This window comes from Syngnathus floridae, chromosome 13 (genome assembly GCF_059516105.1).
Source record: "Syngnathus floridae isolate MCC-2025c chromosome 13, RoL_Sflo_1.0, whole genome shotgun sequence".
NCBI lineage: Eukaryota > Metazoa > Chordata > Actinopteri > Syngnathiformes > Syngnathidae > Syngnathus > Syngnathus floridae.
Window position 1 is genome coordinate 6,912,766 of NC_142425.1, and position 25,312 is coordinate 6,938,077.

Consider the following 25,312-nt stretch of genomic DNA (forward strand, 5'->3'; position numbering starts at 1 on the left):
AATACAGTAGTATAGAAGATGGCTGGATTGAAAACATGCATTCTTGTGGAGGGAATCATTGGGTGTGCACGAATAAGCAGCTCCTGAACGTTTGTGTTTGGCTCCAAGGCAAAACAAATAATGTTTCTTTTGCTTCTACAATCGATCTGAAAATGAACAAGTACGATATTTGTCTTCATGGAACCAATTTTCACCCCTGAAAAAGCCCATCAGCCCTCGATGACACTGCATGTCTGTTCAGCTCTCAATAATTTCACGCTCCTCCTTGCCGCGATGCACAGCACTGCGCTGTGCTAAAATGGACCAATAATAAGGTTTCACTTATACAGACGGGAGCGCAGCAGCCCACACCGCTGTTGCTGCTGGTCGAGTAACATTTGATGTGCACGGAATAAGAATCCACCAAAGGCAGGTTGGAAGATGATTATTCTGAAGTTCCTCCTACAGAAACACATGGTGTCAGATTCAGGCAATAAGAACGTCACGATTCAGAATATCCACGCATCTCTTTGATGGAATATCTTGGTGTGCACAATATAGTCAACAGCTCTTCAGTCGGATTACTATATGTTCTCATTACATAATAATTTAACATACACCAAGGTTAACATACACCAGTTGGAAAGACAACATTATAAAATGACATTATACTTCTTAATGTTTCTTAATCAGTTGTGATGTATATTTGATATAAAATGGCCTGAAACCACCATTGTTTTTCAAATTATATCATTAAAAAGTAAAATAAAAAATGATCGTCCGTATCAGTTCATGCACTCTTATGCGCTTATATTGGACAGAATGGAATAATACTGGGAAACAAAAACAGTGTGTTTTCCTGATGCCCTTCCTTGGCTTATTTTAACCATCTGTCGTGAAGTTCGGTAACGGCGGTTAAATATTCAAGTTTCTGCTCTGAGCTAATTTGTTTAAACAGAAGCATGAGCTCCTCAGTGGTGCAGCTGGTCCATCTGTCCAGCAGGCAGGTAACGTTTGGGAAAGGGCACTAATCACCACAACATTTACACTGCTTACAGTCACCATTTATTATGATCCATCAGGGCTTGACTGCTAATGTGCAGTTAGTGCTCACTAAACATACAAGCCAAGAATCTACACCCTGGGTAATTTAAACACCAAAGTAGACCGCAACAATACACTTCTAAAGTATCTGGACAATGACAGTGAGTTTCTAGGATTTCTCATTTAAACATCACAATGGATTAGAAATAAAACGATTGATTTCGGATTTTTATTTTAAAATGTTATTTTATTTTTAATACTTTGACTTTTTCTTCTGTCCAAATTATGACATTCTAGAATATTACATTTCCATAGATAAAACTAAAGCAAAAGACTATATTGATATTTTTTGCACATTAAAGCATAATGATTATGCCATATGATTTCTGAATAAATCATACTGAAATAAAATAGAATGCCTGTTATTTTATTTTAATACTTTGACCTTTTCATCCGTCCAAATTATGACATTCTAGAATATCACATTTCCATAGATAAAACTAAAGCAAAAGTCAAGTCAAGTCAAGTTTATTTGTATAGCCCTAAATCACAAGCAGTCTCAAAGGGCTTCACATAGACAAGAAATTGACAATTATTCTCAAAGCATCCCCTGATCTTAAGCTCCCAAAAGATTATATTGATATTTTTTGCACATTAAAGCAAAATGATTATGCCATATGATTTCTGAATAAGTAATACTGAAATCAAATATAATGCCTACAATAGATCCCCAATAATTTAGTGTCCCTGAGCACAATCACAAGCCATTTGAGAGGATCCAATCCATAGAAGTCCAATCCATAGAAGAAATCAAATCATGCATTCCCCTTTTCCATTCTGTCTCGAAAGGCATGAGCAAACTCAAGCAATTAGCGTCCATTTGTTGTAGTATTGGCTCATTGGAATTCAGTTCAGCCTCAGGTCAGAAGCATGAGACCTTTTATTCAGATACTGTAAGGCGCTGATGCCAGGAAGACCTACTATGGATATGTAACGAGGCAGGAAAAGACACTTTGAGTACTTGCGGGAGAGTCATCGGAAGAATATGAAACCTTTCCTTTTGTCAACAACAGCAAAAAATGCAACAAAAAAAATGCAGTGTATGAGGTTTAATTATACAGTAGGTTATTTATTTATTTGCTCCGTTAAATACAGTACTTCCATGCGCTTGTTATTGATTTTGTGGTGTGGCTACAATGACACACTGAGATGTGATGAGAATATTGCAGTGGTCGTTTGCTAATGGTAGAAGCCAATGGCCTGCTCACTTCTTAGTATAATTGGTTTATGATTTACGGAATCCTGTGACTCAATAACGCTGTTTAATGGAAAAGCTAGCGCTTGGATCAGCACTGCGGTCAACTTTGATGTGCCAAAGCAGTTTTATTGCAACTTGAGTGCATAGTTTTTGGTTCGGGCCTTTATTGATTTACTGCAGCCACTTGTCCATTAAAACTCAATTTGAAAAATTGCCACGTGTCCCTCTTGTTCTTTGGCAGGCTGCATTGTGATTAGCTTCTTGAAGGTCAATACGAGCGTCGTCAAGGTAAAGAGTGTTGCTATGTGACGCTCAAACCCAACAACGTGCAGACATTGTCCATTAGCAGCCAAATTAGGAAGGCCGTGGGTGAGGTATTCCAACAATTATGCTGATTTTAATGCATTAAGTAGGTATGTGCACACTCATTGTGATATCTTATTGTGAGATCAGTTAAAATAAAGATCCTTGTGCACAAACAATGATGCATTTAGAGTGCTCCTGGGAAGAAGAAAAAACCTACTGAGTTACTGGAACCTGTTTTGCAGAGCAGATAAATATCTGGAGGATTTCCATAGAAACCTCAGCTCAGCTAGATTAGCCAAAGTGACAGGTCACCCAGGATTGAAGCTGAACCAGAGCCTGTCTTATTACAGTTCATGACTCTTGGTTCTGCCAAGCCATTAGACACCAACTTGTCAATTGGGTCGTTCTTTTCTTTGGACTCCCAGAGAAAGGGTGGGATCTATAAACACACACAGACAAGGTTGTGAACTCGTTTGATGACTTTAGTGAGCCATCAGTAAGGAGAGATCAAATTTTCTCCCATGACTGAGATGCAGACATTTGACATTTGTTTGCGTCATCTAGAGGAAAACTCTATGAAATTCATAAGCACAACAAAAAAATAGGATGAGTCACACCTTACTACTGACCTTCAAACATTTGCTTGCTATTTATCAAAAGTTGCTCTTTTTTATCTTTTGGCAAACCAAACTGATGTTTCTTTTAAGTTGATTTATTTATTTGTGTGTGTGTGTGTGTGTGTGTGTGTGTGTGTGTGTGTGTGTGTGTGTGTGTGTGTGTGTGTGTGTGTGTGTGTGTGTGTGTGTGTGTGTGTGTGTGTGTGTGTGTGTGTGTGTTATCTGGGCCTGTTCTAGACGTCTACATGGTCACAATATGTCTCTATTCACGTTTTTGGCTCGAGGAGGAGACAGAGCCAGATGAGTGGGCTGAATGAAATTAGCCTGTTTCTTTAATTGATTTAAGTTATCTTCTCACATTCCCAATATGCGGTTTTGGTAAGCAGGAAGGAAGAGAGAACCACCATTAAATGGGTGGGAAATACTATGAGGCTTCAGGAGGATTTTAAAAAAATCCCCAAACTGTCAAAGTGGAGAGCAGAAAATAATTCCATCTCACATGAAGACATCGGTAATTAGTATTTGTAACCACTGCAAAATCCACCCATGCAGATCCCACTGTTTTCCCTTTTGGCCAAATTGTGTAAATGTTATCTGGCTGTTCTAGCAGCAAGAACACTGGATAAAAAGAATTTTTGCAAGATTTTCTGCATAAATTTGGTGGACGAGTTGTCAATTTTCAGTTTATATATAAATATTGCAAAGCTCCTCAACCCCTCAGAATGTTTTGCAACTATAAGAATGCAACTATACCCATCACATTCATTATTATAACCATAGTAATAATAATCTCTGCTACTCCCAGAGGTAGAGACATAATAGAAGATTACACATTCTAAACTGAGCTAAGAGCTCATGTATGAACATCAGTGTTGACTTGCCAACACTGAGTTCTACAGCAATTTTCTGCAGCCTGTCACTTCCTGTTTGCACCCTCACAAATATCAGATTAGGCTTGTAAAATTCAATTGAGGCAGACTGTTCCTTCACAGTATTCTTTGCCATTGTACACAGGTTCATGAGAGAATATTAGATTTTGCTTTACAAATTTCATAGTTGCTTCAGTCTGATGTCAGGAGAGAAAAAAACAGTCACAATTATGACTTGAACAGCAGCCATTGATAACAATAGAGTAATATAAAAGTGAATTAGAAAAAAAAAGAAAAACTGATATCAACAGACAAGTTGAAAAATGCGGTATAAAATGTTTAACGACCTTTGGCAATCATCCAATTAAATTTGCAGGCAAGATGCAATCAGAGCACAGACCCTTTCCCTTGGGTCAGACATTAGGTTGTCATCTTTATTCTACTCACAAAATTTCCAAACTCGTCACAGACAGTTATGGCACATTCAGATGGATTTAAGAAGGCACACTTCCACCAAGGATACTGTGTAAGATGAGATGGCGCTGGGCCATATTCATCCTCACAGACCGAAAATGCATTCTCATCCTTTGATGAGACACATTCAGCTAATGGCTTCCAGTCACTCTGATTGTGCAGCAAAGTGCCACAGTGGGAGAGTGCCACCTGTTTTGAAGCAGTATGATCCTGCCAAGATATGGTGCCTTTTGGCCTTTTCCTTCTTGACTGGGCTTAACAGGTCAACAATTTACCTGCTGAGTTGCTGCTCATAGCTGATTGCTCTCCAACTTAACACTATCCCAGCCAGACTTCTGTAAAAAGTGTACTGTACACCTAAGCCAGGGGTGTCAAACTTATTTTTGTCACGAGTCACATTGTCCTCATAGTTTCATCTAGGTTACACAACAAACTGATGAATAATTAGTTTTGAAATCAGTCAAAATTGTTTAAATATTTTAATAAGAGGAATGTTAATAAAAAAATTCAAGCGATTATCTATTTTTTAAAAGTGAAACCAATTTGTAATTTTAGTATTGACACATGAAGTCAATGCACAATTTGTTTTTGTGGTCCACATAACATGATTTGGCAGGCCGTATCTGGCACCTGGGCCTTGAATTTGATACCTTTGACCTATGACCACTTGGGCAAAAACTGTATAAATAAAGGTGTATTGTATCATATTGTATCGTATTGCATTGTATCATATCGTATCGCATCGCATCATATCGTATCGCAGCGTATTGTATTATTTATTCTCGTCTTTTGCGACTCTTGCACAAATTAAAAAAATAAAAATACAGCCCTATAGCATAGGCTAGCAAACGCAGCCCAAGCATCTTTATGCTTCATTTCCTCCCTGACATTTTGATAAGTCAGTGGCGCACTCAATGAAGTGCACACAATCACCTAATAATAAGCTTCCAACATTCTAAGTTGCATTCCATTAAATCACTTTGACTCATTAGTTTCCTCCGACATGCACCTCTGAGAGGCACAGCCATGTGGTCTTTTATTCCTTTTATATTATAATGAGACACTCGATCTATTTTATCAATGGACTGGCTCAATGAATAAATATAAAATTGTAGGATAAAATTAAATATAAGTACATATAGGATAAAACTCATGCATTCATCTTTTGAAGTTTTGCTGAGCCTTAACAACTGAAATTGAAACACCTTTTAGAATGTCTTATCACATTTGGCAGAGACCGTTGCTCTATTCTGCTGTTTTTATTCTCCACTGAGGAGAAATAAAACACAATTTAACTTATATTGTGCCATCAAACAGAGTCCAATTTCCGAATGCATTACTTCAGTTCCATAAGATTACGCAACACATTTCAGCAGCTGGAACTGACAGCTCTTCATTTTTTCATCTGGTATGTCTGTCGCTGATTGATTTTAACATTACTGTATCTAATATATATATGTTGAGAATCACTGGTTGAGCTCAACACTTGTTGCAATCAAAACTTTGTGTTATTAGAGGCTGAATTTGGAATACACCTCATGTATCGCATTACATTGAGTTTACTTAATGAAATTATTTGTGTACGTCATGTTCTTATGTGGTCTTTATTATTTAATAACCTAAGCAATCTATCAAGCTTTTAGTCCACAAAGAAGCAATGAGAATTTGTCATTCTTGACAGATTATTAATATTCCATTCAAGTCTTTTACTAAATCTTTACCATATATTTTATCAAACAGAGGGGGCCATTTCATTTAGTACAACAGAAGAAATGTTTTATTTAAGAACATCTTGTACAAGCTTTTTTACAATTCTACAATTGAATTTGAAACATAAAAACACATCATCTTTATACTTTCTGACATCAGTACTTTTGAAACAATGACATTTTTGAAATGAAGGTAAACATTTTGTCAATTTAACTTTTCTAGATACTAATGAATGTAAAAACTTAGTTTTAATAATTGACTGACTGATTGATTGGCTGATTGATTTTATTGAGCTTGAAATACAGTTGATGGATTTTTTCCCTGAGTTCTATTCACATGGTGAAATTGTATTTTATTTGTATTTAATCCAAATCTGCTGACTCATTTGTGCATGGCAAAATGACTTGTATTGGAGAACAGCAACAGCAGTGGCCAGCAGTCAGCAGGAATGGTTAAAAATCAAAAATATGGATGAAAACCACTTTAGTTTCTCCTCTTAAAAAATGAGTCAGCATTTCATTTTCTTTTGCCCTTTGTTGTGTAACAGCAGGCAGGACATTTTGCTGAAGAATACAGCTGGGAGCTATTCTACCGTCTTGCCAAGCAAATGAGTACACCTTACTGCCAGACTGAGAATAAGCTTTAAATCTTGTCATGATATATTTTGCACAATAGGGTTGAACAAAGAAGGGCATTACATTAAAATCCTTGTTGTGTACAATTTCCAACAATATATAAAAAAAAACATCTTCTAGTTTCAATATTGGGAACAGATTGTGAGAACAGCAGTGATCATAGTATTATTGTGTCTGTTTTTGTTTATCTTTTTGTAAACGCAGGCGGTGAAGTGTAAATTATGAATTGACTGCAGGTATAAAATCTGATTATGATTGGTAAATGTGTTGACAGCTAAGTGGACTGAGCCCTCACCTGAGCCTTGACCCTAATCTTTTACTATTATTATTGTCTTCGGTTCTCCATATTGCTTTAACAGGATGATTGCCATGCAAATTTACACTTAAGTTAGTCAAATGTTAGCTAACGAGAAACAGACCTTTAGATCCATGAGTTCATATGGCACATTATTTTCTATTCATGTTATTTATGTTATTCTTCCATTCAATAATAATTTACTTGACAGTGTGGGGCTACTGTACATTTATGACGCTGTCTTCTTAACATACTTTAATATTTCTGCTATGGGCAATCTAGACCAGTAGATAATCATGGTGCCAGCAAGTGGGATGCAAAATAATTACAATTTTGCATCTGTGGGCCATGAAGGTCGCAGGGCAGAGTATTTTACCAATTAAATTCAAATAAACAGTTGCCGTTGCCAAGGTGAAGCTCTTTAGTTTCCTGCCACTATCTAACGATAAGATTTACAGATTTACAGATTTACATAAAAGAACAGTAGAAGTAGTAGATGAAAAAAATCATGGACAGGTATTTAACCCCAAAAATAGAAATGAGCCCCAAGGTTAAAAAGCTTAAGAAGCCCTGCTCTTGTGTCTAGTCTGAGCACATGTCCAAGGCCAATAAAATTCATTACTGGCTATGATAAACTGACTGGACCTGTAATTAAAAGGATTCTTCATGATAGTTTGTGTGCACAGGCGCAGTTGTTGTTGTTGTATGATAATGCTGCTTAGGGAAAGATGGATGCACAAATGCAAAATGAGCTCCTTGACAGAGAATATTTCTGGTTTAAGCAGGACTATGCCAGATACTAAATTATAGATTCATACCGTCAGATAATTAGTATAGAGCACAATTTCATCTAAAGGACTTCAGAATTGCAGAAATAATATGGTTGAGTTCTTCCTGTGCCTGAATGTTTTTTCTGTAGGTATTGCGGGTTTCTTCTTCATTTCAAAATATGTATGTTAGGTTCATTCAGCATTTACCACTGCGCTACCAGTGCATGAAGCAGTGTAAATGAAAAGTTTATTTAAGAAAAAAATCTGTGACTAATTTCAGCTCTCGGCTGAAACCTCATGCAATTATCAAGTATTTAGTTGTTCTCTCAATTTATGGCAGTCATTTCGACCTTTTTGCTTCAGGGCGCTCCAGTAATAGTTCATTAAGTTTTAATTTACTTGTAATCCACTTTGGTATATTCCTAGGTTGGGCGGTTGTTACTAAAAATGCTGTTAATGACTGCGAATTGATTGTCAATTGGTGATAAGGTGAATCTGCCTCAATGAGTTTGAGAGTTTAAAAAGAACTTAAGATCACGATGTGAAACATTGCTTTATTATCCCAGAATTTTGTTTTCTTCGGTTTTGGCAGAAATTTCCACCACCCCTGGCCACACCTCAGCTCAATACTCATTCAACATCCTTCCCCTACAAAAGAAACAAAGATTGGCTGCGGCTGTTCTCTGCTTGCAAGGTGCTATTCGGAATATTGGAAAACTCATTACACCCGGAGGGAAAGTCAATTATGGAAGAGAGACTGATTACATATCCGATATTATATCTATATGTGTATAACAAACAAAGCCGTCATTACTGAGATTGGAAAAACAAATTTACAATTTAAAAAGTGAAAGCAATAGATTATCTATTTGATCCGAGGCATTTTCTTTTTAACATTTGGTACAAGGTCTGAATTGTGCTCTCACCATTATTTGCTGTTTCATTCCAAAAACTAAGACTAGCCATGTCATTTACGCACTCAGTCTGCAATTTGAAAATAAATCACTCCCGGAACCAGTCCTGATTTGTATTAAATAGATGCACAGCGAGCGGTTGAATTTAGCCTGTTGGTGTTTGAGTGGAGCCCAGCAGCCTGAAGGAGGCAAAATTCACCCTGAGCTATTTACAAAGATGGTAAACACACTGAATGACACCAAATCGTTAAGAATTTTAAGCAGCGGAAATAAACATTCAGTGGATTGAATATAGACGTCACTGCAGCAATACCATATTTAGTAGAGGCTAAGTCAAACGTTGTCCTCGGAAGTGTGGAATGTTGTTTTATTTTCCCACTTTATGTCAAACAGGGAGCCATTTTCATAATGTGTTGCCGTTGTATTTATAAGTGGATTTAAACGAGGCAAACCGGTGGGCGGATGCTTTGTTTTCCTTTATTCAATTGAGAGGAATGTTAAGCCCTAGCATCACTTTGAAAATAAACGTTGTTAAAGAAAGAACTTATGAATAGACCATCCCAAAGGATGAACCCTAATGATTCCATCAATCAAGCACCACTTAGAAGTTTACACACTGTCTAAGGAAGTTTAAAGATGAAATATGGACTCATTACTTTCCTGCTTTGTTTCATTTAGCACAATTAGAAGATTACAATTCCCTTCCCGCTTTATTTTGCAACTTAGATCAAATTCAATATAACCCTCGTTATCACAGACAGCCTGTTTGTTAGTCTGCAGCAAATCCACTTTACACCGTGGCGCTTGCTTTGCAAGTGCACCACAGGCTGGTGTCGTATTCACCACCTAAACCATGGCAACCGTCTTTTGACTGATGACATGCTGCTTTATTTGAGCAATGTGGGGGCTACAAGGGCACTCATCATGTCTATCTTATCTTCATCATCATTTGTTAGTCATCATTGTTATATATTGTCAATTTACACAGTTTTACTCAGCGGTACACAAGATTTGTCAGCGTCACTGCTGTTACCTTAGCAACGTACTTCCAATTCCTTCCCTAACGTTTCCCGAGAGGTATTTCTTAAATTTCATTTACTATCATGAATGAAGCATACCAGGAGAAAGAAAAAAATCCATTCTTAAACTGCACTCTAAAACAAGAATGTGGTGTTTTGAGGAAGAAACATCAAGAGAATAAAAAAAGGGAAGGAGGGGATGTGTTTTGTTTGCTTTAATCATAACTCTGAGCCTTACTTTGATAAATGTGAGAAGGGGTACTACTCTTACCACAAGGGAGCAGTGAAAAGATATTCATATCCTTAAATTGGCCATAAATACCCAAGAGTACAACGATTCACGGCAATCTGTATTACAATTTATATTCTGAAAGAATATGTTTTAAAGCATTGCAGTATAGAAGGTGTGCATGGTAAGAGTCTTGGGAAACTTGGAAGCTGAGCTGACCACTCCAATATATTCCACTCAGTGTGAAAACCAGATGAAGACGTTGCATATAGTCAATAATTTCAAAAACACTTATCAAGGGAAATAAGGGCCTGCACAGAAGGGATTGAGGACTACAATGAGCAAACTTGCCAAGGTCTGACCTAAATAGAGGTGAGAGAAAGGTGACCAGAAGAAGGCTTGCAATGTGAGCCAAACAACATTGGTCTGGCTTTGGACTGCTGATTTGTTATTCATAATTATTTTTCAATGCCTTACAAAATGATATGTTTTAGAATGCATCTGTGGTTTGTTTTATTAGAATCCAATCACCTGGTATTATTTTTCAATTAGGCAACCTGGATGTGTCAACTTGAGCAGTGTCCAGTTATATTTCAATCATTATACATTAGCATGAGAGCATGAGAAAATTACCTTTTGTCAATTTGCGCTGTTCTTTTTTTCTTTGTTTCTGCATGAGCCATGATACGGCCAAATGCCAAATCTCCGATAAATATTTTCATGTCTTCAGATGGAGGGCAAGTCATATGAAACCAACCTGTACAGACATCACAGTACAGCCTCAGCACACACAACATTAATGAACATGAGTAAGTCACCACGAGGAGAGCTCTATACAGACAGATGTATTTTTCGGACCTCTAAACAGATTCTCTCCGGATTTATGGCTTCATTAGTTTGTGTTTAGACCACAGTGAGCACCAGTGACAGACAGCCGGTTAGAGCCTGACAGGAATCTTGGAAAGACCCGCAACTATTCTCCTAGTCCTAATAATAATAAAACAAAAAACATAAATCAATTGAAAGATTATTATAAAACACGGTTGGTGAGTAAACAAACTTTACATATCACCCCATCTCAGATTCATTATCTTTTATCACACTGAGTGATGTAGCTGAGACAATGTAATCCAATAGTGTGGAACAACATCCCATCACTGCCACTATATGTTGGATTTTAATGGATTTATTGCACAGCTTTTTCTCTGGTGACCACCCTGCTGAACAGAAAATATTTCTGTACTCTGCAACCACAGCTTCTACACTGGCAATAATGATGTAGAAACGAATGGACAGTGGATGTAAAGTCTGGCATGTTTTTGTCGTATAAAAAAAATAAGACCAAGGTAAATAATTCCAAAACTTTTTCTACCATAAATGCATCTTATAACCTGTATAATTCAATTGATTTCTTTTTTTTTTTTTTTTTTAGTGTGCACACTCTTTTACATAGCTGTGTTTAGAATTACCCAATCACATTCAAACTTGTGTCAAATGGGAGTCTGGACACTTGCCAAAATTCAAAGTGTCTCTGATTTGCCCCTAATACATTTCAGATGTTCTAGAACAGTGATCCCCAATCTTTTTTTGCACCACGGACCGGTTAATTGTCAGAAATATTTCTGCGGACCGGCCTTTATATAAATAAATAATACATTTATATAAATAAATTATATATATATATATAAAATATACAGTTAGATAAATAAACAATATAGTTAAATAATACATTTAAATAAATAAATAATACATTTAAATATAAATATATATATATATATATATATATATATATATATATATACGATGAAATAAAATGATACGACTAACATAAAAACAAATACCTATAAACCACATAAAAATAAAACTCACCATTACGTTGAATTAGTCGGAGCACTGAGCTTGTTTCTCAGAAACAAGCCGGTCCCATCTAGGCGTAATTGGAGACTGACACCCGAAGTGTGCTGTTGATGTTCACGTTTTTTTCTTTCAAAAAATTCCAAAGGTTTCTTTTCATGCAGGATGCTTGATCTCCATGTGCCGAAGCAGTTTTGAAGGCTTCATTGCCTCGTTAGCTCACCTCGACGAGCGTCTTGACCTGAATTAACCTGTCAAGAGACACAGATGCACCGACGGATGTAATTGGGAGAGAATCGCCAATTTTTTAAAATATTTTTCAAAATAAATTCTTACTCATTTTTGTTAACTTTGCGGGCTCGGCTGGGGGAAACATGTCACGTTACCGGGACGAGCGTCTTAACCTGAAATAATTGATCGTCGATTATAAAAAAAAATATATATATATATATATATATATATATATATATATATATATATATATATATTTTTTTTTTTAAATTTATTTATTTATTTATTTATTTATTTTTCTGTGGCGGCTTGGCGGCCTTGTACCAAGTGACCCACGGACCGGTACCGGTCCGCGGCCCAGTGGTTGGGGAACGCTGTTCAAGAAGGGTTTTCCTGACATTTTTTTGCAGTTGTGTCTTTGCAGCATTAGCTAAAATGTTCTCTACTCCCATTGCCGGATTGTTTTCAAAATGTTGCCCTTTCAAAGCTTTCATGTGCATTCAAAGCATGCTAATGGAATGCTGTCAAGCCGCATTAAATTGATTACATCTAAAGTCACAAGACTTAAAGTCACGAGAGTGTCTCTTGAAGAAGCACTTTTATAATTGAGCGTAAAGAAGAATAGCAGACTACAAAAAAGCCAAGACAAAATTATGAGGTCACTTGCAACACTTTGTTATAACCTTTTATATGTCCTTTCCAAAAATCTCACTTTATAACTTTCACTCCAGAAAGCCTCATAATTTATCCCTACATTTATATAGTTTCAATCTTACTGTATGATGATTAATATTGCACACAATACATTTCCTTGTAATATACTTGGGTAGCCTATTGAGAGGTGAAGTGATAAATACTGACACGATAATGCTTTTAATGTGCCCACTAAAATTTATTGCTCACAGGCAGGCCCCTGACTCAGTAATAAAAAAAACTTCATGCAGTGCAGGCAGAAAACATGAACATTTTAAATGACGTGCGATTTCATGCATTGTCCACATTATTATTATCAAAAGCTTTTTTTTCCCCAGTGGAATTGAACAAACCAATATATTGTGTTTTAACAGTAAGTGAAAATTGTCAAGTGGCAAACATTGCGGGATATCAAATCTGGTGTGCCTTTCCACTCACCAAGCATGAAATCCAAAAACTTAGAGCAGATCTTTTGACAGCTGATGTAAAACGGGTACCTATGGGATACATGCACTGCTTTAGAGTGTTCACATTTTCTGCTTCCACTTCAGTGTTGCTCAAGGAAGAAATAATTATATTAGTCTGATTACAAGACGGAAAACCTTTTCCTTTAACCTATGCCATTGTTTCCTGTCTGCATAATACAATTAGAGCTTCATTATACACGGGCCATAAAGTTGGTGCCATTTTAGTGGCATTTATCCACCCATTATCTATTCGCCGCATCCCGTCCTGTGAGATGGTTTCTCAGACGCAAGGTTTGAGTGTCACTCGCTGTGGATCAGTGCCTTCCTGACGCCCTGTCCAACACACTGCTGATCAATCACATCAGGGATTTCACATGGCTGCACGCATACACCAAGCTCATCTGGAAGCTCCTCTGGGATCCCAGCTTGCTATTCCAGTGCAACACATCGTATACATTTTACAACCCTGAAGGGAACTCACTATCTCTACTCATCAATAACACCATCAGCACTGGATTCATTCAAGGTCTTTGTCACCATCATTAAATGATGCTCAAACAAGGAGTCAGAAGGGCATAAAAGTGCCAAAAGGCATTGTCAGATCCACTTCCAAACGACGTTAGTTCATTCTACCCTAATGACACCAATAACAAGTTCGGTTTAAGAGCCAGTGAGGACATTGTGGGGGCTGCAGTGCATCATGTGAAAAGATCATTGGGTTTAAGCACATTGATCTGCTGAGCTGCTCCAGAAACAGACAACACAAGAAAGGTTAAACCATTAAAAGGAGCTGACCTCAGAAAGCTTCTGTTATTCCATGATTTAAGTAAATATAAAAGATGTGAATAATAATAAAAAGATTATTATATGAAAGTATTTTTAATGTCAAATGATTTTGTTCCTTTCCCTCTTCTTACTTTAGTTCAGTGGTTCCCAACTTTTTCGATTCTCCACCCACACTTGTATCCTAAATTTGAGCATTACTTTGGTCAACAGTTAATTTTAATCAGAGATGATTTTATACCCAAACATATTTTTGATTTTGATTTAAACAAACGTGTTGAACGTCATTTTTTAAATTTATGATGATGATTATTATTATCAATATTATTATTATTATGAATTTTCTAATTGATACTATGACTATGGGGCAAGAGTGAGGAATAAAGACCTGTTAAAAATATTAAACAAATTTCTCTCCTTTATTAAACTTGACTTGGACTAGCAACATTACAGCACCACATAAAGTAAGTCACATTGCAACTACAAATGAATCAACAATGCGCATAGACTTGGCCAAAGGTTGCATAATTACAGCATTCCTATTTTACACTCATATTCAATATAGAAGCATTGCACATTAAAAAAATTGGAACAGCAACCTTGCAGCATGTATGTGTAAATAGCCCTCATCTGAGAATCGGGTCTCAGGGGTCAGTAACGACATATTTAAAGTGAATGTTTTTTATTTATTTGCCTTTTGGTAGGATAAAATGATGATTTTGTGAGACATGTATGTCATATTTTACAGATAGTATGTGCACAGAAATACATTAACTTTGCCGAATGTATGAATATAAAAGTGACTGCTCCATTTTTATTTCAAAGACAAACATGCAAGGCGCGATGTCGCTTAAATGCTTCTTCTAACGTGATCAGTAGGCAGACACTCATATCAAAAATATGATATTAGCAGTTTTTCATTTCCAGTCAAAAGTGTTCTTTACTTTGCGCAAATAAACGCATCTGCCAATTAAAGCTGAAAACGAAGAGTAACAATATTAATTACCTTTTATTGAAGCCAAGATTTGTGAACAAGGTCAGAAAACTCATTGAGGATAAATATTTGGAGAAAACATCCTTTTACTCAGTCACTCTTATGCCATGATAAGTGTGTCATTAGTATTCTAACTGTTTTTTTTATGGCAGATCACTGATGAATAATCGAGCGTTCAAGCAAGAATCAATGCTTTTTTGTTTTTCAGATAAAAAGAAAAACTAACAAAACAAATATAATAAAAACCAATGAAACAACACAGAATTGTTTTCTTATTTTTTTTCTTATTTAAAAAAATCACAAAATTATTTTTAATCCAAAACCAAGACATTGTTTACTATATCTGTAGATGCTTTACAGCAATTATTGTTGTACTCTTGGAGGTGGATGGCGTAAAATGCAAATAACATGGCTCAGGATCACGCGCAAGCTGGTTGAGTCTGGTTGTTAAATGTGACAATTAAAAATGTTGTAGAGGTGTTTATTGACAATTGAACGAGTGCTTGGACTTGGAGCGCTCAATTTAAAGCGGCACTTCAAATTAGTGCGGCATCAATTACGCCAAGCGGTGATTTCTTGTTAAGATACACCTTCACGTTCAAAGATCAAGAGGTCATGTGTGAAGCTCATCACTCATGCATTAACTCATCCTATTGTTTGTCCCATCTGAATCGGGCGATTATGTCAAGCTATGAAACATTCTTGCTTGGGTGGATGAGCATGCAAGTGGGAAATTTACAATGGTTGATGAGCATACAGCTGCTGTTTTGTATTGTATGCACATGACAGGCCGGCAAAAACGCATCCAGCTGGCTAATGCGCTGAGAAGGCACAGTTTGTTTACAATTTTCCTACATGACATTGCTGAAAATGGCAGTTTTCCCAATAAATACCACAATAAATAAATACATAATAAATAAATGTCAACTCAAATTAGAAATATGTCTGTATATGACATAAAATGGCAACAGTTGCCTTTCCCTCATGCGGAGCAACAGTTACACGTTTGGCACAAACAACAAACTTCACAATTCTTGGAAAAAAGCAGCTCAACACATAATCCAATTTCACATACTGCATTGATGCCTTAAAACCAAATCTGTGAAATATCTGTTGATTTGTGTGCACTGGCGGAGCACGAGGGGGGCTTGGGGTGAGGGCACTTCAGGTGCCAGGTTAGATATTATATTTCCGTTTTGGGGTTTTTTCTCACCACATTTCCATAGAATGTATGGTGAATGTTCATCACAGTTTTCTGCAGATTTTTGTGGGCTTGTAACTTTTTGGACCCTCTGAGTTACCCTTGCACCCGCCCTCCCCAAGGAATACAAATCCTAGCTGCGCCAGTGTTGGTGTGTTGTTTTACAATTTGCATTCAGTGATACCCAATAGGTAGTATTGTAAGCTCTTGGCCCAAAAAGTATTTACCACTACATTCATCATTAATAAATATTCTTACATTCCATTTTTCTTTCTGTTTTTCATCAAAAATAGTTACATTCCTGTATTGTAAACAGTTTATATCTTACTGGAAAAATGTGATGTCAAATGAAATATGCGTCACTTCAAGTTAGAGTCACTACTTGGGGATTATATGACTGAAAAGTAACAAAAAGACTTCTTGGTAGGCCGTGGGATATATTCAGATGATGGTCAGTTGACTTTTACAAAGAAAAATATGCTTCCACATGCCGAATCTTCATTTTATTAATTTCCATTCAATGTCTTATATAATGGGAAAATCTTCCTCATTCAAAAGTCTCCTTTGTTACTTTGGGGCTTTTCAAAGCTTTCTTGATTCTTCTTATTAAGTGCATCCAGAGCTGTTTGGGTCTCCTTGTGATCCTCAATGGAGCAGTTGGAGACGGCATTGGCTACCAAGCAGAATTTGCGAAAGAGGATCTCCCTAAGGAGCAGGTAAACCCACGGGTCCAGGATCTGATTGAGCGAGGCCAGGCGGATGGCGGTCAGAAAGAAGTTACAGTCCAACTGAACGTCTCGCACGGAGGAAGGGTGGGAGCTCTCTGCTGAGGAATTACATTCGTGAGAGGACACCTGGGTGGAGATCATCCTCAACATCAAAACCTGTGGAGAGAGAAAGATTAAGTACAAGATTAATTTAATCGGTGAAATGTAACTTTCATGTCTTGTGCTTGCACTGCTTCTTCGGGAATTGTCTCATTAATCTTCATTGATGTACTCAGAAATCTACAGAAACATATTTGCAAATTTTAATAATGATGCAACATGACTGATTAAGAGAGCCTTCATCATGCGGAACACATTACCAGATGCATTGAGGGAAAGAAATTTATCTTTTGGACTGGCAGAAGGCTCTCAAACTCAAGGCCTGGGGGCCAGATGCGGCCCTCCGTGTAATTTTATGTGGCCGGCGAAGACAGATTTTGCACCAACTTTGTGTCATTACTAAAATTACAAATTGTCTTCACTTTAAAAAAAATAGAGACATTGCTTGCAATTTGTGTTTTTAAAATATTTGAGCAGTTTTTACTAGTCTCTGATTTCAAAACTACTTTGTTGTATATAGAAAATGTTGACAATCATAATGGCCCTTCAAGGGAAACTATGACTACGATGAGTTTGACACCCCTGCTAGGGCATACATTTCACCTTCTAATAAGTGTGGGGGAAGTGACCCCAAAAACAAAAAATGAGTCTCCCAGTATTCATGTGCAGTTTTCAAATAACCAAAATGTAATCAAACAAAATGCATGTAGCAGTAATTCTATTAGTTACAAATTTGCTGCCTCTTTTGATCCCAAGATTACAATGACAATGTTATTTAATAACGTCCTTGCCCGTACAATTACATGCGACTGACAATGCGTGCCCTCATAGCACATGGAGCAGACCCCTGAAACAGATCTCAGCTAAGGACCTTAATGGATAGCAGGGGTGTTTCGTCAGGGGTCACCGGGGCGGCAGGGCACCATTCATTTACTCAAGGCCTGGCAATGGAAAGAAATGAAAAGTACAGCCTGTCCGCTTAGAAAAATATAGGAACATTTTCAGCACCTTTAAAGGCACATATGCAATCATTGCCACTTGGCTTGCTCATTTGAGGCAGATAAATGGACACGTTTTTCCGGCTAGTGTGAGATCAAACAGAACACCGTGGTGTCTGCTCTCGTTAGTGTGTTGCTGAAGGAGATGAAGCATCCCCAGGGACTAACAGCTGTGTGTGTGTGTGTACACATACAGGTTTGTGTACATGCGTGTTAGTATCTGTCAGTCGAATTTTGCAGATGACAATATAATAGAATGTCGCAACGGTTTATACCTCACTGCACCTAAAGTAAATTGTGCACACAATCGTCAGAATACAATGATTAGGTGTAAATATTAACTGCTCCCCGTTGCACTCCATAACCAAGACACAAAAAGATGGGAGCTTGTCGAGTAATAACAAACAGCCAGTGTTTTCCAGAGATTTCTGCAGCACCTTTAGTGTTGCTGTTGGTCTCTAATCAGTTTTAGCCACTTCTAGTTAGTCTTCACTGTGTCATGATTTCTCCAATAGATGACTGACATCACTGTGTTCCATTGAATATTTTCTGCCTTGGACATTTTACACTGCTCCTGATTGATAAGTAATGTCCCTTTGAAGCTGAGGAAGCTCTGCAGACCAATTAGTCTGGGGCTGAAGAACGTGATGGCAAAAATGTCAGGAAACTTAACATAGTTGACCATGACTTTGAATGTGGTTGGTTAACTCGAAACACTGCCTAATGTCAATAAAAGTGTGCACACCCATGCAACCTGCATTTTACAGACCTTATGATTTGAAAATGATTCATCTTTAGCTGTTTTTACAACATGTGCCTTTGCTCTTTGAGGGTTGAGAAATACTTGCAACATGATCCACCATACTTCAACAGGAGCACTGATAACATACCAGTAGAGGAGACCAGCACACAAGCAGGACGCACATAATCCCCATGAGTTGAATGACGGTCTCTGTGGTGAGTCTTTCCCAGTGTTTGGAGGCCTGAGACGTGCCAGATTTGTTTTTGCAGCGAATAATCAGGCCCCGGATGGTCACCACGTTGCAGGACACAGTGACAAGCAACGAGAAAATCCCCAGTAAGGCAAAAGTGAAGGAAAAAAATATGTTGCCGGGCACTTCTCTGTCCCCGGTGCTGATGAAGCACCAGGTGCCGGGCCACTGACGTGTGTACTTGCCCACCCCTGCAACAGGCAGGAGAGCGAAGAGCAACACCAGGCACCAGATGACCACCAAAGTCTGCTTGGTCACGCTGGTCTTCATGTGGTTGGAGTACCAGTGCGGGTTGGTGATGGCCGTTGCCCTCTCGATAGCCATGGCGCTGGCCATGAACAGTGCGCACAAGCCGAAAGTGGTCATGCACACGCCGAAAAAGGCGCACAGGTTACCGGATGAGTCGATACGCTCCCATCTGAGGTCGGCACGATAAACCGAGATCACAATCGGACTCGTCAGGAGCTGGCCGAACAGGTCCGTCAGCGCCAGAGACCCAATACAAAGCAAGAAGGACTTCTTCCTTCTGTTCTCCTTTTTCCGATAGGAGATGTAGACCAGGATTAGAGCCAGAGAGTTGCCCACCATGCCCGTGGCCATCATGGTTATGGGAAAAACAACCGACACGTAACTACAGTCGGAATCCGTCCTGGTGGCGTTTTCTTCCCCTGCTGACTTGGTGACATTGAACGCCAGCATGGCCCCAGTTCTGCTTTGCGAGCCCTCCAGAAGGTCACAATTGTCCGAAGTCATCCTTTCGGACGCACAGAGAAGCGAAGGCGAATCACACAAGCCGTACGTGCGCTCACCATCCCTTCCGAGCGCCACAATACTGAGCTGCGCGGCTCTGTGCGTAAAAGCGCCCGACAATCCTTTTACGCGCCGGAGGCGGGACCGGCGGGGAGGTCTAGTGCCTCCCCAGAATAATAAAAAAAAAATTGGCTCAAGAGTTTCACTGACGTTTGTGATTAATTTGTTGTTTCATGACTTCCAAACTTCCCGATTGCCCCCAGACAGATGGTCGTCACTAATATGCTATTTTTCTGGGGGGGAATCGTCCAAATGGGGACGTGCTCAATGATCTCAAATAGATATTTAGATTATTTATGGGGAAGGGGGAGGAAGTTTAACAGAATATCTATCATATCTAATCGTTTTAACAACTCAAAGTGTAGCTTTGAATTTTGGTTACAAGCTCAACTACTTAACAAGATTTAAAATCAAATAGATCCACTGCAGACAAAATAGTAAACAGGTACAGAGAAAAGTTTACCATTTTAAATGCTGTATATCTTCAGACAAATGACAAAGAAATAAGTTGACAAGACTTTATTTACACACGTACAGTTATTTAACATGTATAGTACTATATATAAAGAATGAATTGTCATAACATACTGTACTAAAAAAAGTCTTGGAAAACTAATCTGGGGAATTTGTTAGGGAAATCTGGTCTTCTCTCCAGTATACATAAACGACAAAAGTTTAATCAAGTGAAAACTTTCAATGAAATTTGTGCCGTTTGTGGATAAACACTTTGAAATACTTACCTTCAAAACAAAAACTTTGTACTGTGTACTTTTTCCTAAAGAGATGCATTTATATTTTAAATGGAGTGCCCCAAGGGAAATTTTAAAGTGCCCCAACGATCAAGAGAAATACTGCTACCAACATTGACATTATTAAATGACCATGTATGTATTGGTAGACACCTGTCACAAGTTGGGCAGAGATTGAGATGAAATATTTAAGAGTATATGAGTTGCTACTGCAATGTGTGTGTGAGTGTGTATAGAAGGTGGGGGGTAGTGAACACCATACTGTATGGATGTGGTTGTTTCTCTCATGATAACATGCACTTGCGCTGAGGTTCATTTCACCGAGGCACTGAAATTATTTTTTTTTCTTTTTAGAACTGGAGCCAGAATGGGAGGAGCCGGAGGACCGGTTGCTGCGCCTGAAAGCACACAACATGATGGGAAGGGGGAGCTTCGTTAGCATTGATTGCCATCAACATTCAGCTCAGCGTGCCTGTAATTTATGAAGTCAAGTTCAGAGCATCGAAAAACCAGCACGACAAGGTCGTGAGCGAGGCCATAAATAGTGAGTGCCGCTGTGGTATTCCACTTTAAACCCAAACCTTTCGGACGAACGGGATCGAGAGCGCTTCCGTTTTCTCCCTCCAGATGACGACCTGGAGCGACTGCGCTTCTGCCCAGCCTCGGGTGAGGAAGGCGGGCTGGCGGACCTCTTCCGGGGTGAGGAGCCCTTTCCAGACCTGGAGCTGGATCTTTTGTAGGGATAAACCAAGCACTAAGGTCAGTCGGGTCTTGGAAAGTTCAGTACTAGGATGAAGCCTCAGAGTACAAGCTTTATGGCTTGAAAAAAAATATACAGCTTCGTATCACTTTAGTAATGACGTTGAATATTATTAAACTGCAATGTAACCCAACAAGCAGGCTCATATTAATGCCATTCAAAAGATACTAAGAACGTGTGAGCACTTCCGGTGGTCAAAAAGCATAATTTTCAACCGAGGCCAAATTACAACTTATAAGCACATTGGGGCCAAATTGTATGTAGATAAATCTGCCTGTATTATGTATAATGTGTTGCTATAACTAATCCCAGTGCAGCCATAAATAACTCGGTTACAACTCTGTTTGCGGAGCCTTGGAGCTCATACAAACACTCTCTGCAGGGAGAGAGTGCATGTCACCTCATTCACCTGGAGCGGGACCTTGAGCGAGATCCGGATCGGGAACTAGAGGAGCTCCTAGAACCGGATCTGAAAGACAAAAAGACACAAATACTCTCCAATATTTTTTCTCCATTTTTTTTTTTTTTAAAGTGCACCCAACATTGTGGTACACCGTGATAATCAAACAAAAAGATCCTATATAATCACTAACTTGAATGAAGTCACAATTTGCTGTTAATGCCTTGCATTACCCTTCAAAACAGTTATAGCACCACCTGCTGTTTTAGCAAGTGAATGGCAGTTTGTGAATGGATTCTCCAAGTCAAATTTAAAATTGGTTCTCTTAGTACAGAATTACGAGGGCTCATTGAGTTTACGCTGTCTTTACAACACAATAGGAGAGGCTCTTAACCACAATCAAAACAAATGGCAAAACAGAAAACAGCAACAGGGAAAGTATGGAGATCTGAGTGGAGAGCTGATACTGACATTTTGCCTGGCGTTACCCTTTGACCTGCACCCGTTTACCTGGACCTCGACCGAGAACTGGAGCCGGATGAGCGCGAGGATGAGCGGGAGCGAGACGAGCCCGAGCGGCTGCCTCTTTTCGCCGGCTGCTGCTTTTCCTCATCGCTGGCGTCCAGGTCGTACTTTGACAGGTCACCGTCTTCGTCATCATCCTCGTCATCCTGGACGGCAAGTTTTTAACATCACACTTCCTCCAAGATTGCACGAAATGCTTTCAAAAGCGCTACAGCTTGCTTGATCTTTTTTCACATCATGCCGTGCACTCACATCCAGTTTGTATTTGGACAGGTCACCGTCTTCATCATCGTCATCCTCCTCCTCTTCATCCTCCTGCGGCGGTGGCGGCGGAGGCTTTTTCCCTACTTCCTTCTTTTCACTTCCTTTTGAGGAAGACGTCTTGCTCTCGCTCTTCCCACGATACTTTTTCTTTTTCCTCCCAAACTGTGGCATAAATCAAATATCAACTTAACGGCAGAAAATGTTTTTTTGACAACCTCACAGCATTTCTAGGTTCTTTGGTAGCGAAGTAGATTGTAAATTTTAATATATGCCATGAACGTGAAAAAATAAATCCATTTCCTCTTTAAACATTGTGGTGTGTTTTTATAAACTAATTTACAAGTAGCTTCTTATTGTTCCTAAAAATGGTAATGCGACATGATTACATTGAACACATGCACACTCATTTACAGCAAAGCAGCACATGAAAGTGCGAACCTCATCATATTCACCATCGGATTCCTCTCGCTCAATATATTCCACATTTTCCCTTTCATTAAAACCACCACCATAACCTGAAATTGTGTTGGAGAGACATGAATGAGAGATAGCATAATTGAGCAGTTATTACAATGTTGCACATTCTTTTCTAAATTACCTGTCCTTTCTTCAAGCTTGGCGTATTTGGGAGTGTTACACATGTTGCACTCGGACCGTCTCGCCCAGTTAACGTTTCCACATCTTGATTAGTGCAAGAGAGAGGACAATAAAGAAGAATATAAAATCGACTTAATAGGAATGCGGGTCACAATTTGAGTTTACACTTACGTTTTACATTGCCAATCGTTAGCACTAAACAGTCCTCTACTCTTCTCAGCCAAAGTTTTCCCAATCTCGGTTCCTCCTGCTTTCATCATCTTGGCCTCTGTGGTCTTATCTACCCACCCCAGAAGAAAAAAAGTATTTGTTCATGGATGTATCCCAGTGACATGCAGAGCAATTAAATATTCTTCCACTAGATGGCAGAAGGTACAATTAACCTGTGTACTGTACTTACCTGTTGCCATTCAAACAGAATTTGAATTTAAAGCAGACCCCAATCTTACAATAAATAAGTCAAGGTGTGTAAATGCTGGTCATGCAAAATGTGCTTTGAAAATGTGCTTGTTAAAGGTTACACAACAACCTTATAGACTCTATAAGGTTAATTTAATCGCAGACTCACCTCTTCCACATCTATTACAACTTGTTCGCCTTGCAAAATTCACATTTCCACATCTAGAAAAGAAAATCATTACATAAGTAAGCAAATAATCACACACAAAGAGTGCCATGCGTTGACTTTGTGCAGCACCGTGACACAGTTCCCATTATGCCGGAGAGCCAAGTAATAAAACCTGCAGCTATCCGCTCCTTGAGACGCTAGTCATGCATCGTAACTACGTACTGATAATTATGACCATCGTTGAAATACATATAACAAATTGCTCTCCACGCCAAGAAGGGGAAAAGCACGAACCACGATTACAATAATCGAGGCACTTCGAAAGAAGCTAACGTTAGCCGCCTCGTTAGCTTGCAGCCAGTCAGCACGCACGTATACAATAGCCGAAAATGAAATTCATTATATCACTGTAAATGAAAGCTCAATCTTCTTGATTTGTTTTTCAGCTTTTTGGCGAAATAATAAGAATGATACTGATTGCTGGCTACTTTGTAGCTCACGATGGAGGGCCTAGTAAGCGAAACAAAGTTGACCTGCAGCTGCTTCCAGACTCGACCCTTTAAAAAAAGATCGAAATTTCCCAATAATTTACGATCATCTTATTTTGTACGATCACTTACTTTTTATCCGGACATATCCAATCTCCGTCGCTTACTCGAAAGCTCTTTCCCGACATGACGATTCTTGGTGAAACGCCGAGCGGCTCGGTTGCTCTTGCTAGCCAAAATGTGCTCTACGTGGTTGAACACAGCCGCCCACCCCCAATGCTGCATTCAAATGCCGCTGCCCACTTTTCTATAGTCTCGCTCATCTTACAATTTACGGCCGTCATCTTACAGTTTAGAAATATTCAATGTCGTTTTCAGACAAATAAATATTTGATATTGATATGTATTCGACGATCTGGTATTTGAATTGGAGTCAAAGGCAAAAAGGTGCACATTTTACCAACACAATAGAAACAGCTAGAATATTTGAATGCATCATTGGCAGAGCGCTACAGACGTCACTGATTTTTGCATTTTGGGACAATATATTAATTGAAAATACAGGTTAACACTGTTGAACAGTGTTTCCCCTCTGGGGAATCTCATTTCATTATATACTACTCACACACAATTTGCATATTGAGTTGGTATCAAAGGGACAGAAAGAAAGCTCATCACGTGATGAGACGTTTTAATAGAAATTTATAAAATAAGTAATTGACAGCAGGGCCGGGCTGGGAGATTTTTTCAGGCCAGGAGTCAGTTATGTAACCAGGCCACCCTGGCCTTGCCCACACGTGTATGTTCACACCCACACTTAAATGCATGGGCACAAGCAAAACGCATTTGTGCGCACACACATGCTCACACAATAGTATGTTTTTGGCTGATTCAAAACAAATACACACTCCAATATAAGCATAATCACAACAACACTCACCCTGAATATTTTTAGTCCTGGAAATTTCCAAATGTCAGCTGTGGAGGGGTTC

General features: G+C 38.6%; 2 protein-coding genes and 1 long non-coding RNA gene across 4 annotated transcripts; all 3 read right to left on the minus strand.

Moving 5' to 3' along the window:
* Positions 1–2,220: 2,220 nt before the first annotated feature.
* On the minus strand, positions 2,221–12,192 carry LOC148388355 (uncharacterized). Its single transcript, XR_015862321.1, has 4 exons — positions 11,989–12,192; positions 10,978–11,106; positions 10,753–10,876; positions 2,221–3,026 (listed from the first exon to the last, which is right to left on the minus strand). It is a non-coding gene; the product is annotated as an uncharacterized LOC148388355 (long non-coding RNA).
* A 2,378-nt stretch (positions 12,193–14,570) lies between these two features.
* On the minus strand, positions 14,571–19,998 carry ptger3 (prostaglandin E receptor 3 (subtype EP3)). The gene is made up of 2 exons (XM_088395191.1): positions 19,058–19,998; positions 14,571–17,226 (listed from the first exon to the last, which is right to left on the minus strand). The coding sequence occupies exons 1-2, from the start codon at positions 19,910–19,912 to the stop codon at positions 16,894–16,896; spliced, it is 1,188 nt and encodes a 395-aa protein (XP_088251317.1). The 5' UTR covers positions 19,913–19,998; the 3' UTR covers positions 14,571–16,893.
* Positions 19,999–20,473: 475 nt separating this feature from the next.
* zranb2 (zinc finger, RAN-binding domain containing 2) lies at positions 20,474–24,621 on the minus strand. Of its 2 annotated transcripts, XM_088394931.1 has the most exons (10): positions 24,453–24,621; positions 23,833–23,885; positions 23,436–23,544; positions 23,266–23,348; positions 23,106–23,182; positions 22,656–22,829; positions 22,389–22,549; positions 21,888–21,947; positions 21,300–21,449; positions 20,474–21,116 (listed from the first exon to the last, which is right to left on the minus strand). In XM_088394931.1, the coding sequence occupies exons 1-10, from the start codon at positions 24,506–24,508 to the stop codon at positions 21,053–21,055; spliced, it is 987 nt and encodes a 328-aa protein (XP_088251057.1). In that variant the 5' UTR covers positions 24,509–24,621; the 3' UTR covers positions 20,474–21,052. The 2 variants fall into 2 exon arrangements, with proteins under 2 accessions (XP_088251057.1, XP_088251056.1); XM_088394930.1 differs by having other exon boundaries at positions 20,474–21,449.
* Positions 24,622–25,312: the final 691 nt, after the last annotated feature.